Source organism: Scyliorhinus torazame, chromosome 14 (genome assembly GCF_047496885.1).
Source record: "Scyliorhinus torazame isolate Kashiwa2021f chromosome 14, sScyTor2.1, whole genome shotgun sequence".
NCBI lineage: Eukaryota > Metazoa > Chordata > Chondrichthyes > Carcharhiniformes > Scyliorhinidae > Scyliorhinus > Scyliorhinus torazame.
The window spans coordinates 7134447-7150123 of NC_092720.1; the positions used below are offsets into that span (position 1 = coordinate 7134447).

General features: G+C 51.2%; 1 protein-coding gene across 2 annotated transcripts in view; it reads left to right on the forward strand.

The window, feature by feature from the left end:
* Positions 1 to 15264, forward strand: part of abcf3 (ATP-binding cassette, sub-family F (GCN20), member 3) — a 132366-nt gene extending 117102 nt beyond the window's left edge. For both annotated transcript variants that reach the window (XM_072473645.1, XM_072473646.1), the window contains 2 exons: positions 9810 to 9897; positions 14258 to 15264. In XM_072473645.1, coding sequence (XP_072329746.1) covers positions 9810 to 9897; positions 14258 to 14416 — 247 coding nt within the window. In that variant the 3' untranslated portion in view covers positions 14417 to 15264. The remainder of the gene's footprint in view (positions 1 to 9809; positions 9898 to 14257) is intronic.
* The last annotated feature ends 413 nt before the right edge of the window (positions 15265 to 15677 follow it).

Here is a 15677-nt window from a genome sequence, read left to right on the forward strand (position 1 = left end):
TTTGTATACCTCTATCAGGTCTCCCCTCAACCTCCTTCGTTCCAGTGAGAACAAACCAAGTTTATTCAACCGCTCCTCATAGCTAATGCCCTCCATACCAGGCAACATTCTGGTAAATCTCTTCTGCACCCTCTCTAAAGCCTCCACATCCTTCTGGTAGTGTGGCGACCAGAATTGAACACTATACTCCAAGTGTGGCCTAACTAAGGTTCTATACAGCTGCAACATGACTTGCCAATTCTTATACTCAATGCCCCGGCCAATGAAGGCAAGCATGCCGTATGCCTTCTTGACTACCTTCTCCACCTGTGTTGCCCCTTTCAATGACCTGTGGACCTGTACTCCTAGATCTCTTTGACTTTCAATACTCTTGAGGGTTCTACCATTCACTGTATATTCCCTACCTGCATTAGTGCTTCCAAAATGCATTACCTCACATTTGTCCAGATTAAACTCCATCTGCCATCTCTCCGCCCAAGTCTCCAAACAATCTAAATCCTGCTGTATCCTCCGACAGTCCTCATCGCTATCCGCAATTCCACCAACCTTTGTGTCGTCTGCAAACTTACTAATCAGACCAGTTACATTTTCCTCCAAATCATTTATATATACTACAAAGAGCAAAGGTCCCAGCACTGATCCCTGTGGAACACCACTGGTCACAGCCCTCCAATTCGAAAAGCATCCTTCCATTGCTACTCTCTGCCTTCTATGGCCTAGCCAGTTCTGTATCCACCTTGCCAGCTCACCCCTGATCCCGTGTGACTTCACCTTTTGTACTAGTCTACCATGAGGGACCTTGTCAAAGGCCTTACTGAAGTCCATATAGACAACATCCACTGCCCTACCTGCATCAATCATCTTCGACCTCCTCGAAAAACTCTATCAAGTTAGTGAGACACGACCTTCCCTTCACAAAACCATGCTGCCTCTCACTAATACGTCCATTTGCCTCCAAATGGGAGTAGATCCTGTCTCGAAGAATTCTCTCCAGTAATTTCCCTACCACTGACGTAAGGCTCACCGGCCTGTAGTTCCCGGGATTATCCTTGCTACCCTTCTTAAACAGAGGAACAACATTGGCTATTCTCCAGTCCTCCGGGACATCCCCTGAAGACAGCGAGGATCCAAAGATTTCTGTCAAGGCCTCAGCAATTTCCTCTCCAGCCTCCTTCAGTATTCTGGGGTAGATCCCATCAGGCCCTGGGGACTTATCTACCTTAATATTTTTTAAGACACCCAACACCTCGTCTTTTTGGATCACAATGTGACCCAGGCTATCTACACACCCTGCTCCAGACTCAACATCTACCAATTCCTTCTCTTTGGTGAATACTGATGCAAAGTATTCATTTAGTACCTCGCCCATTTCCTCTGGCTCCACACATAGATTCCCTTGCCTATCCTTCAGTGGGCCAACCCTTTCCCTGGCTACCCTCTTGCTTTTTATGTACGTGTAAAAAGCCTTGGGATTTTCCTTAACCCTATTTGCCAATGACTTTTCGTGACCCCTTCTAGCCCTCCTGACTCCTTGCTTAAGTTCCTTCCTACTTTCCTTATATTCCACGCAGGCTTCGTCTGTTCCCAGCCTTTTAGCCCTGATAAATGCCTCCTTTTTCTTTTTGACGAGGCCTACAATATCTCTCGTCATCCAAGGTTCCCAGAAATTGCCGTATTTATCCTTCTTCCTCACAGGAACATGCCGGTCCTGAATTCCTTTCAACTGCCACTTGAAAGCCTCCCACATGTCAGATGTTGATTTGCACTCAAACATCCACCCCCAATCTATGTTCTTCAGTTCCCGCCTAATATTGTTATAATTAGCCTTCCCCCAATTTAGCACATTCATCCTAGGACCACTCTTATACTTGTCCACCAGTACTTTAAAACTTACTGAATTGTGGTCACTGTTACCGAAATGCTCCCCTACTGAAACATCTACCACCTGGCCGGGCTCATTCCCCAATACCAGGTCCAGTACCGCCCCTTCCCTAGTTGGACTGTCTACATATTGTTTTAAGAAGCTCTCCTGGATGCTCCTTACAAACTCCGCCCCGTCTAAGCCCCTGGCACTAAGTGAGTCCCAGTCAATATTGGGGAAGTTGAAGTCTCCCATCACCACAACCCTGTTGTTTTTACTCTTTTCCAAAATCTGTCTACCTATCTGCTCCTCTATCTCCCGCTGGCTGTTGGGAGGCCTGTAGTAAACCCCCAACATTGTGACTGCACCCTTCTTATTCCTGATCTCTACCCATATAGCCTCACTGCCCTCTGAGGTGTCCTCCCGCAGTACAGCTGTGATATTCTCCCGAACCAGTAGCGCAACTCCGCCTCCCCTTTTACATACCCGTCTATCCCGCCTGAAACATCTAAATCCTGGAACGTTTAGCTGCCAATCCTGCCCTTCCCTCAACCAGGTCTCTGTAATGGCAACAACATCATAGTTCCAAGTACTAATCCAAGCTCTAAGTTCATCTGCCTTACCCGTAATGCTCCTTGCATTAAAACATATGCACTTCAGGCCACCAGACCCGCTGTGTTCAGCAACTTCTCCCTGTCTGCTCTGCCTCAGAGCCCCACTGTCCCTATTCCCTAGTTCTCCCTCAATGCTCTCACCTTCTGACCTATTGCTCCCTTGCCCACCCCCCTGCCATACTAGTTTAAACCCTCCCGTGTGACACGAGCAAACCTCGCGGCCAGGATATTTATGCCTCTCCGGTTTAGATGCAACCCGTCCTTCTTATACAGGTCACACCTGCCCCGGAAGAGCTCCCAATGGTCCAGATAACGGAAACCCTCTCTCCTACACCAGCTGTTTAGCCACGTGTTTAGCTGCTCTATCTTCCTATTTCTAGCCTCACTGGCACGTGGCACAGGGAGTAATCCCGAGATTACAACCCTCGAGGTCCTGTCTTTTAACTTTCTGCCTAGCTCCCTGAACTCCTGCTGCAGGACCTCATGCCCCTTCCTGCCTATGTCGTTAGTACCAATATGTACAACGACCTCTGCCTGTTTGCCCTCTCCCTTCAGGATGCCCTCTACCCGTTCGGAGACATCCTGGACCCTGGCACCAGGGAGGCAACACACCATCCTGGAGTCTCTTTCACGTCCACAGAAGCGCCTATCTGTGCCCCTGACTATAGAGTCCCCTATTACTATTACTCTTCTGCGCTTTGACCCTCCCTTCTGAACATCAGAGCCAGCCGTGGTGCCACTGCTCTGGCTGCTGCTGTTTTCCCCTGATAGGCTACCCCCCCCGACAGTATCCAAAGGGGTATACCTGTTCGAGAGGGGGACAACCACAGGGGATTCCTGCACTGACTGCCTGCCCTTTCTGGTGGTCACCCATTTCTCTGCCTGCACCTTGGGTGTGACCACATTTACATAACTGCGATCTATGACCCTTTCCGCCACCTGCATACTCCTAAGTGCATCCAATTGCTGCTCCAACCGAACCATGCGGTCTGTGAGGAGCTCCAGTTGGGTGCACTTTCTGCAGATGAAGCCATCCGGGACGCTGGAAGCCTCCCGGACCTGCCACATCTCACAGTCAGAGCACTGCACTCCTCTAACTGACATTGCGTCAATTAATTTAAATTTAAATTTATTTTTAAAAAAAATATTTTTTTTAAATTTCAAAGTTACTGTTAACTATCTGTTTCCTAGCACTAGATTTCTAATAGAAATGCGAAAGCTAAATATAGTACTCTCCGATCTCTGGCTTAAATATCCCTCTAAATTATAATTAAGTAATTATGTTTAATTAGTTACCAATGCTTAATTTTTTTAATTTAGTGTAGATTCCCAACCAGCCACTCAGGTCACAGCTTTTCTGTGATGTCACTTCAGTTTCCCCCCGACACGCACAATTTGAAAAAGGTATAAAAGTAAAAATGAGTAAAAATCACTTACTTACCATATGAGTGTCTTAGATGTTCTCAGGTTCTCTCCCTGACAGAGACTGTTCCTCCTCCTCCGAACGGCTCCCGAAACTAGGCCGCGATCTTTTAAAATCTCCGCGACTGTGTGTGTGTCTGTGTGTGTGTGTGACTGTGTGTGTGACTGTGTGTGTGACTGTGTGTGTGACTGTGTGTGTGACTGTGTGTGTGACTGTGTGTGTGACTGTGTGTGTGACTGTGTGTGTGACTGTGTGTGTGACTGTGTGTGTGACTGTGTGTGTGACTGTGTGTGTGACTGTGTGTGTGACTGTGTGTGTGACTGTGTGTGTGACTGTGTGTGTGACTGTGTGTGACTGTGTGTGTGAGTGTGTGACTGTGTGTGCGCGCGTGTGACTGTGTGCGCGCGTGTGACTGTGTGTGCGCGCGTGTGACTGTGTGTGCGCGCGTGTGACTGTGTGTGCGCGCGTGTGACTGTGTGTGCGCGCGTGTGACTGTGTGTGCGCGCGTGTGACTGTGTGCGCGCGTGTGACTGTGTGCGCGCGTGTGACTGTGTGCGCGCGTGTGACTGTGTGCGCGCGTGTGACTGTGTGCGCGCGTGTGACTGTGTGCGCGCGTGTGACTGTGTGCGCGCGTGTGACTGTGTGCGCGCGTGTGACTGTGTGCGCGCGTGTGACTGTGTGCGCGCGTGTGACTGTGTGCGCGCGTGTGACTGTGTGCGCGCGTGTGACTGTGTGCGCGCGTGTGACTGTGTGCGCGCGTGTGACTGTGTGCGCGCGTGTGACTGTGTGCGCGCGTGTGACTGTGTGCGCGCGTGTGACTGTGTGCGCGCGTGTGACTGTGTGCGCGCGTGTGACTGTGTGCGCGCGTGTGACTGTGTGCGCGCGTGTGACTGTGTGCGCGCGTGTGACTGTGTGCGCGCGTGTGACTGTGTGCGCGCGTGTGACTGTGTGCGCGCGTGTGACTGTGTGCGCGCGTGTGACTGTGTGCGCGCGTGTGACTGTGTGCGCGCGTGTGACTGTGTGCGCGCGTGTGACTGTGTGCGCGCGTGTGACTGTGTGCGCGCGTGTGACTGTGTGCGCGCGTGTGACTGTGTGCGCGCGTGTGACTGTGTGCGCGCGTGTGACTGTGTGCGCGCGTGTGACTGTGTGCGCGCGTGTGACTGTGTGCGCGCGTGTGACTGTGTGCGCGCGTGTGACTGTGTGCGCGCGTGTGACTGGTGCGCGCGTGTGACTGTGTGCGCGCGTGTGACTGTGTGCGCGCGTGTGACTGTGTGCGCGCGTGTGACTGTGTGCGCGCGTGTGACTGTGTGCGCGCGTGTGACTGTGTGCGCGCGTGTGACTGTGTGCGCGCGTGTGACTGTGTGCGCGCGTGTGACTGTGTGCGCGCGTGTGACTGTGTGCGCGCGTGTGACTGTGTGCGCGCGTGCGACTGTGTGCGCGCGTGCGACTGTGTGCGCGCGTGCGACTGTGTGCGCGCGTGCGACTGTGTGCGCGCGTGCGACTGTGTGCGCGCGTGCGACTGTGTGCGCGCGTGCGACTGTGTGCGCGCGCGTGCGACTGTGTGCGCGCGCGTGCGACTGTGTGTGTGTGTGTGTGTGTCGGCCTTTAAATTACTTGACTGTGCTAGAGTGAGCAACAAACACACACACACAGTCGCGCACGCACACACACACAGTCGAGCACGCACACGCACACACACAGTCGCACACACAGTCGCGCGCACACACAGTCTCGCACACACACAGTCGCGCACACACGCACACACAGTCACACGCACACACACAGTCTCACACACACGCACACAGTTGCGTGTGCGCGCACGCAGTCGCGCACGCGCGCACACAGTCGAGCACGCACACACACAGTCGAGCACACAGTCGCGCGCTCGCGCGCGCACACACAGTCGCACACACAGTCGCGCGCACACACACACACACAGTCGTGCACACACACAGTCACGCGCACACGCACACACAGTCTCTCACACACGCGCACACACAGTCGCATACACACAGTCTCACACGCGCACACAGTCGCGTGTGCGCGCACGCAGTCGCGCGCGCACACACACGCACACAGTCGCGCACACACTCTCACAGTCGCGCGCACACACACTCACACGCACACGCAGTCGCACGCAGTCGCACACGCACACGCAGTCGCACACACAGTCACACGCACACACACACAGTCTCTCACACACGCACAGTCGCACGCGCACACAGTCGAGCACGCACACACACAGTCGAGCACGCACACACACACAGTCTCACGCGCACACAGTCGCGTGTGCGCGCACGCGCACACACAGTCGAGCACGCACACAGTCGCGCGCGACACACGCACACAGTCGCGCACACACTCACACACAGTCGCGCGCACACACAGTCACACGCACACACAGTCGCACATTCAGTCGCACACGCACACGCAGTCGCACACACACAGTCACACGCACACACACACAGTCTCTCACACACGCACAGTCGCGTGTGCGCGCACGCAGTCGCACACGCGTGCACAGTCGCACGCGTGCACAGTCGCGCACGCGCGCACACAGTCGAGCACGCACACACAGTCGAGCACGCACACACAGTCGAGCACGCACACATACACTGTCGAGCACGCACACATACACTGTCGAGCACGCACACACACAGTCGAGCACGCACACACACAGTCGAGCACGCACACACACAGTCGAGCACGCACACACACAGTCGAGCACGCACACACACAGTCGAGCACGCACACACACAGTCGAGCACGCACACACAGTCTCTCACACACGCACAGTCGCGCACGCGCGCACACAGTCGAGCACGCACACACAGTCGAGCACGCACACACAGTCGAGCACGCACACATACACTGTCGAGCACGCACACACACAGTCGAGCACGCACACACACAGTCGAGCACGCACACACACAGTCGAGCACGCACACACACAGTCGAGCACGCACACACACAGTCGAGCACGCACACACACAGTCGAGCACGCACACACACAGTCGAGCACGCACACGCACACACAGTCGAGCACGCACACACACAGTCGCGCGCACACACACAGTCGCGCACACACAGTCGCGCACACACAGTCGCGCACACACAGTCGCACACACACACACAGTCACACACACAGTCACACGCACACACACAGTCGCGCACGCGCGCGCACAGTCGCGCACGCGCGCGCACAGTCACGCACGCACGCGCGCGCACAGTCACGCACGCGCGCGCACAGTCACGCACGCGCGCGCACAGTCACGCACGCACACACACAGTCGAGCACGCGCACACACACAGTCGAGCACGCGCACGCACACAGTCGAGCACGCGCACGCACACAGTCGAGCACGCGCACGCACACAGTCGAGCACGCACACACACACAGTCGAGCACGCACACACACAGTCGCGCACACACGCACACACACAGTCGCACACACACACAGTCGCACACACACACAGTCGCGCACACACACAGTCGCGCGCACACACACAGTCGCGCACACACACAGTCGCGCACACACACAGTCGCGCACACACAGTCGCGCACACACACAGTCGCGCACACACACAGTCGCGCACACACACAGTCGCGCACACACACAGTCGCACACACACACAGTCGCACACACACACAGTCGCGCACACACACAGTCGCGCACACACACAGTCGCGCACACACACAGTCGCGCACACACACAGTCGCGCACACACACAGTCGCGCACACACACAGTCGCGCACACACACAGTCGCGCACACACACAGTCGCGCACACACACAGTCGCGCACACACACAGTCGCGCACACACACAGTCGCGCACACACACAGTCGCGCACACACACAGTCGCGCACACACACAGTCGCGCACACACACAGTCGCGCACACACACAGTCGCGCACACACACAGTCGCGCACACACACAGTCGCGCACACACACAGTCGCGCACACACACAGTCGCGCACACACACAGTCGCGCACACACACAGTCGCGCACACACACAGTCGCGCACACACACAGTCGCGCACACACACAGTCGCGCACACACACAGTCGCGCACACACACAGTCGCGCACACACACAGTCGCGCACACACACAGTCGCGCACACACACAGTCGCGCACACACACAGTCGCGCACACACACAGTCGCGCACACACACAGTCGCGCACACACACAGTCGCGCACACACACAGTCGCGCACACACACAGTCGCGCACACACACAGTCGCACACACACACAGTCGCACACACACACAGTCGCACACACACACAGTCGCACACACACACAGTCGCACAGACACACACAGTCGCACACACGCACACACAGTCGCACACACACACACAGTCACACGCACGCACACGGTCACGCACACACACACAGTCACACACTCTCGTACACACAGACACACACTTCCACTGGATAATGACCAGGAGGAGTAGTCCTGATTCGTCATTTTTCTCTTTCTCCTGAACACTTAGTCTGTTGTAACCTCTATCTTGCCCTCCGTTGCCATCAGCTTCATGAGCACCAACTAGAATTTTCCTCCCCAGAATTGTACAATGCACACCATGGCTATTTGGTCCATTGCAGCTGCTCTGAGTCTTGAAGATTTCAAACCAACCAATGGGTCTTTCCTTGGACCCTTTTTAACTCCGTGTTTCTCGGCTGCTGAGTGATGTGGGAGAATCCTAACTCTGGATAAATATCCAGCCTTTATGCTCAGTGTCTTTTTTTCATTGTGTGGAGATGCCGGAGTTGGACTGGGGTGAGCACAGTAAGAAGTCTTACAACACCAGGTTAACGTCCAACAGGTTTGTTTCCAATCACTAGCTTTCGGAGCGCTGCTCCTTCCTCGGGTGAATGAAGAGGTATGTTCCAGAAACATATATATAGACAAATTCAAAGATGCAAGACGACACTTGGAATACAAGCCTTCTATGTTTCTGGAACCTACCTCTTCATTCACCCGAGGAAGGAGATGCGCTCCGAAAGCTAGTGATTCGAAACAAACCTGTTGGACTTTAACCTGGTGTTGTGAGACTTTTATTTATTATTTCATAGGATGTAGGTGTTGCTGGCTAGGCCAGTGTTTGTTGGTCTAATTGCTCTTGAGAAGGTGGTGGTGAGTTGTCTTCATGAACCGCTGCAGTCCCGTGACAAGTACACCCACTGTGCTGTTAAGGAGGGAGTTCCATGATTTTGACCCAGCAACAGTGAAGGAAAGGCATATAGTTAGTTCCAAGTCACGACTGTGTGTGGTTTAGAAGGGAACCTCCGTGTTGTGGTTTTCCCAGGTATTTGTTGCCCTTTTCCTTCTAGATGGTAATGGTCATGGGTTTGGAAGGTGCTGCCTAAGGACCCTTGCTGAGTTCCTGCAGTGCATCTTGTAGATGGTACGCACGGCTGCTACTGTGCATCGGTGGTGGAGGGAATGAATGTATGTGGATGGGATGTCAATCAAGTGGGCTGCATTGTCCTGGATGGTGTTGCGATTCTTGAGTGTTGTTGGAGCTGCACTCATCCAGGCAAGTGGAGAGCATTCCATTAGACTCCTGGCATGTGCCTTGTACATTTACAGTGGGTGTGGAGACTCAGACCAGGTAAGGATGGCAGATTTCCTTCCCTAAAGGGCATTAATGAACCAGAGGTTTTTACAATATTCGATTAGTTTCATGGTTGCCATTACTGAGCTTTATATTTCAGATTTTTAATTAATTGAATTTTAAAATTTCATGGTGTCTCCAGACATTACCCTGGGCCTCTGTATTACTAGTTCAGTGATGTTACCTCTGCACCATCATCTTCCCCCACCTTGTCTTGTTGATCATATGTGCGGGTCATTTTTCAGACATTTTTCTCTGAAGTATCAAGTGTTTATTTTTAAATTCCAGACCAAACTTTTATGTACTGGATGAACCGACAAACCACCTGGACATGGAGACCATTGAAGCATTGGGAAATGCACTTCAGAAGTTTAAGGTAATAATGGGGGTGAGAAAAATATCAGCCATGATTGAATGGTGGAGCAGACTCGATGGGCCGAGTGGCTTAATTCTACTCCTATGTCTTATGGCCTTTGTTTGCAAGAGTTGTTTCCAAAACATCAAGATTTTATCCAGGCAAATTACTAATTTGAGTGTTAGCATTCAAACCTAAATAATTTGTCACAAGGAAGACTTGCATTTCTATAGTGCAATTCACATCCACCGGACGTTCAAAATCCTCTCTTTCCTTCTCATGGGCAAGGCCAGTATTTGTTGCCCATCCCTTGAATTGACCAGCTTACTCGGCCATTTCAGAGAGCAGTTAAGAGTCAACCACATTGCAATGAGCGTGGAGTATGATGTAGGCCAGACCAGGTAAGGACAGCAGATCTCCTTCCTTTCTTCAAAATATATATTATTCCAATCGCATTCAAAAATTCAAACAAGTTACAAATAGTTTGACATTTTCCCCTTTTCTCCCCTTAAATGACACTAACCCCCCCCCCCCCCCCCCCCCACTGGTAAAAAACCCAAATCCTTAAATGGAGACAGAAACAGCCTCCATCCCACATAAAATCCTTCTCCTGTCTCACTAAGAGCAAACACAATTTATTCCAGTTGTAAGAACTCTGCCATATCCTCCAACCACGCCCACACCCTCAGTGGTGCTGCTGACCGCCATCCCAGTCTGATTCACCGCCGGGCAGTCAGAGTGCCGAAGGCCACAGCAAGGGCCTCCTTCCCACTGGCAGCTCCTAAACACCGAAAATCACCACCATTGGGCACGGTGCCATCCTCACCCCCGCAATCTCTGACAGTGTCTCGAAAAACGATGCCTCCCAGCTTCGGACAAGATCAAAGCTCGGGCAGCACGGTAGCACAAGTGGATAGCACTGTGGCTTCATAGCGCCAGGGTCCCAAGTTCGATTCCCCGCTTGGTCACTCTCTGTGCGGAGTCTGCACGTTCTCCCCGTGTCTGCGTGGGTTTCCTCCAGGTGCTCCGGTTTCCTCCCACAGGCCAAAGACCTGTAGGTTAGGTGGATTGGCCATGATAAATTGCCCTTCGTGACCAAAAGGTTTATGAGGGGTTATTGGGTTACGGGGATAGGGTGGAAGTTAGGGCTTAAGTGGGTCGGTGCAGACTCGATGGGCCAAATGGCCTTCTGCACTGTATGCTCTATGTTCTAAAACATATGAACATGATTTGCAGGCCCCCTCACGTACCTCTCGCATTTGTCCTCAACCTCGGTGAAGAAGCCATTCAAACAAGCCTGAGTTATATTGGCCCTGTGCACCACCAGGCTCATCCTGGAACAGGATGATGGCGGATTCTCCTGGTGCATAATTTCACCCCCCCCCACAAACTCTACCCCCAGTTCCTCCTCCCGTCTCCGATTCCAACAACCACCCATAAATATCCTCAATCTTCCCCTCCCCCAACTCATCCTGACTTTATCGAGCAGAGTATACTTTGTTAGCTGAGGGAATGAGGTGAGCTCCTTATGCATGAAGTCTCGCACCTGTATGTACCTAAATTCACTCCCACTTGGCAACTGGAACTTCCCCTGCAAATTCCTCCAGCCTCGCGAACCTCCCCTCTATGAATAGATCCCTTACCGACTCTACCCTTTCCCTGTGCCATCTCCTGTACGTCATGTCTACCCCTGCTGGTAGGAACCCATGATTCCACATATTGAGGCCAATACCGACATACCCACTACTCCAAAGTGCCACCTCAGCTGGTTCCATTGTCTTGAGGGATGAACCATGACCGGGCTGTTGGCTGGGGAGAACGGGAGGGGAGCCATCACCAGGGCCTTTAAACACATCCTCTCGCAGGAGGCCTCCTCCACCTGCACCTGTTCCAACCCCCCCCCCACCCCCACCCCCCCCACCTTTTCCCCCCAAAAGCCTCTGAATCCTTGGCGTTTTACCCATTTATTCGGAGATTAATTTATCCACCCTCCGAAAGAATGCCTTTGGAAGGAATATCGGAAGGGACTGGAAAGCAAATAGTAACCTCGGGCGAATATTCATCTTTATGGTCAGTACCCTCCCGCCAAGGACAGTGACAAGGCATCTAACCACTTCAAATCCCCTTTTACCCCCTCTAACAAACTGGCCAAATTTCACTTGTTCATCGGGCCACCTGAATTCCCACATACCATAAGACCATAAAACCATAAGACATAGGAGCAGAATTAGGCCACTTGGCCCATCGAGTCTGCTCCACCATTCAATCATGGCTGATATTTTCTCATCTCCATTCTCCTGCCTTCTTCCCATAACCCTGATCCGCTCATTAATCAAGAACCTATCTATCTCTGTCTTAAAGACACTCCGTGAATTGGCCTCCACAGCCTTCTGCGGCAAAGAGTTCCTCAGATTCACCACCCTCTGGCTGAAGAAATTCCTCCTCATCTCTGTTTTAAAGGATCGTCCCTTTAGTCTGAGATTGTGTCCTCTGCTTCTAGATTTTCCCTACAAGTGGAAACATCCTCTCCACATCCACTCTATCCAGGTCTCACAGTATCTTGTACATTTCAATAAGATCCCTTCTCATCCTTCTAAACTCCAACAAGTACAGACCCAGAGTCCTCAAACGTTCCACATACGACAAGTTCTTCATTCCAGGGATCATTCTTGTGAACCTCCTCTGGACCCTTTCCAAGGCCAGCACATCCTTCCTTAGATATGGGGCCCAAAACTGCTCACAATACTCCAAATGGGGTCTGACCAGAGCCTTATACAGCCTCAGAAGTACATCCCTGGTCTTGTATTCTAGCCCTCTTGACATGAATGCTAACATTACATTTGCCTTCTTAACCGCCAACTGAACCGGCACATTAACCTTAAGAGAATTGTGAACAAGGATTCCCAAGTCCCTTTGTGCTTCTGCTTTCCGAAGCATTTCCCCATTTAGAAAATAGTCTATGCCTAGATTCTTCCTTCCAAAATGCATAACCTCACACTTTTCCACAGTGTATTTCATTTGCCACTTCTTTGCCCACTCTCCTAGCCTGTCCAAGTCCTTCTGCAGCCCCCTTGCATCCTCAATACTACCTCTACAGATCTTTGTATCATCTGCAAACTTTGCAACAGTGCCTTCAGTACCTTCTTCCAGATCATTAATGTGTATGAATGGCATTAATAATGTATACCGAAAAGTTATTTTGGCCAACTTAAATGGCAAGGCTCCCAAATTCGCACTCCTCCGCGGAGCATTCACTGGGAATACCTCACTCTTTGCTACGAGGAAAGAGAAAATGCTGGAAAATCTCAGCAAGTCTGGCAGCGTCTGTAGGGAGAGAAAAGAGCTAATGTTTCGAGTCCAATGACTCTTTGTCAAAGCTAACAGACACAGCAAAGGCACCCACAAAATCAAGGTTGGCCCAAACCGCCCCAGGATCTCAAACAGGTGCCTCCATTCTACCGGGTCAAAACCTTCTCTGCGTCCATTAATATAATGACTTCCGGGACTATACCCGAGACGGAGTCATCACTACATTCAGCCGTCTCTTAATATTGCTTGACAACTACCGCCCCTTAACAACACCTGTCTGATCCTCAACGGCCAACTCCGTCACACACCCCTCCAGCCATCAAAATCCATCAACTGCTCCACAGGCAGTGAGGAAGTGAATTCCAAAGATCCTCAGAAAAAAATCCTCCTTGTTATATCTTAAATGTCACACCCCTTATTTTTAATCTGTGCCCCTCTAGTTTTAGATTTCCCCACGACGTAAACCATCCTCTCAGCATCTTCCTGGTCAAGACCCCTCTGAATATTTTATGTTTCAATAAGATCACCTCTCATTCTTCTAAACTCCAATGAGTATAATCCCAACCGTTTCTCAGAAGACAACTCCTTTATCCCAGGAATCAGAATGATTAATCATCCCTGAATTGCTTCCAATGCAAGTTTATCCCTCCTTGATGAATGGCCTCTTTCTGCACTGTAGGGATTCTATGAATTAACAAGACAAAAACTGTACACCGTTCTCCAAGTGTGGTCTCAGCAATGCCCTGTTCAGTTGGAGCAAGCCCTCCCTACTTTTATACTCCACTCCCATTGCAATGAAGACCATGCAGCACATTGTGGGTTGAGAGATACATATTTGCTGTAGCACCGGGGAGTACTGTTGCTCTTTGAATCTTTTATACTCCCCTGGAAGAGGCACCTCCCCCAGGATTGGCACTGGGAGTGTCAGTCTGGATTGAGCTAAATTCTCTGGAGTGAAGCTTGAATGGTAACCTGGCTCGGAGGTGAGAGTGCTACTCGCTTTGAGTACATGTACATTGTTTTTTCTGAAGTTGAATTTGCTGTTGCTGCAGTAACGCTGTGTGATCTGCAGGGGGGCGTGATCCTGGTATCTCACGATGAGCGGCTGATCCGTATGGTGTGCAAAGAGCTGTGGGTGTGCGGCTGCGGAACAGTGAAGCGAGTAGATGGTGGCTTTGACGAGTACAAAGACATTCTCCAGGAACAATTCCGCAAGGAGGGATTTCTATGAGACTGCAGCCTTCAGCTCGACCCCTCTGAACTGGGATGCGAGGACTGACTCAGGCTGGCTGCTTTCGTCACTCGAGGCTGTGTATATGGCCCATTTATGGCACCTCCCATTTCTTCACTTTACTGATCTCTCTTGGTTCCCCAGATTAGAGACCAGAGATTTGTTTACACTATTCCAGCCTTGAAACTTTTATTACTTTATCTATAATTTAGTACATCTATAAATTAAACAATGCCCTCCCCACAAACCCCTCCAACATTGTTCCCTGTTAAAGAAATGTAGCCAATATCAGTTGGAAACCTTCTGCAATGATGGCAGTTCAGTGCAGTAACTCATTGCTAATGTAATAATTGTAATAATTAGTAAATATTTGTCCCTCTGCTCACTTTCAGAAGTGAAATCCCCATCAGTAAGGTTTGTGGGCACAAATAAACTTGAAGTTCAGTGTGGTTTAGAGATGCATTTTGCATGAGGATGGTTGGAACATGATCTTTATGGTGACCCCAGCTGATGTTTGTTGGGGAGTGGGGAGCCCTGTGCCCACCTCGTACAGTCAGCCCTCCGTCCAATCCTCATTCGCTGCTACTTTTCCGTTGTTCAATGCAGACTGGGTCAGTTTTGGTGCCATCTCTGGAACCTGCAGTCACAACACCAAACTAGATTTTAACCAACTAATGAAGTTGTTTTGAGTGCTGAAGGATATGGCGGACTGTGCTGTAACCGGTGTCTTTGTGCTCTGCTTTGGGATCAGTCCAGGTTGCTCTCTATCACCAGGCTACACTGCGTGGACTTTCTCTCAAACTGAGTAACATCAAATCATTTGACTACCATAAATATTTTCAACAATTGTCATTAGTTATGTATTTTGTTAACAATGATGCACCAGATTTACCATGCACCCACCCCACTGCTAAAACAATTCTCCCCATCTCTCCATCCGTGGTGGATTGTGAACTGACCGTCCATGGGATATTGAGCACAGCGTCATCAGCTCAGTTCATACCTTAAGCACTGGGTGTAGTTCAGGTGAGGAAGGTACAGGGGTTCGAGATAAGAGCGACGAAGGTGATCTGCAACATACATAGACAATATAAGCAGGAAGAGGCCATTTGGCCCTTCGATCTTGCTCTGTCATTTATTATGATCCTGGCTGATGATCAAGTTCAATACCCTGATCCCTTTAGCCCCAAGAGCTGTATCTAATTCCTTCTTGAAATCACACAACGTTTTGGCCTCAACTACTTTCTGTGGGAGTGAATTC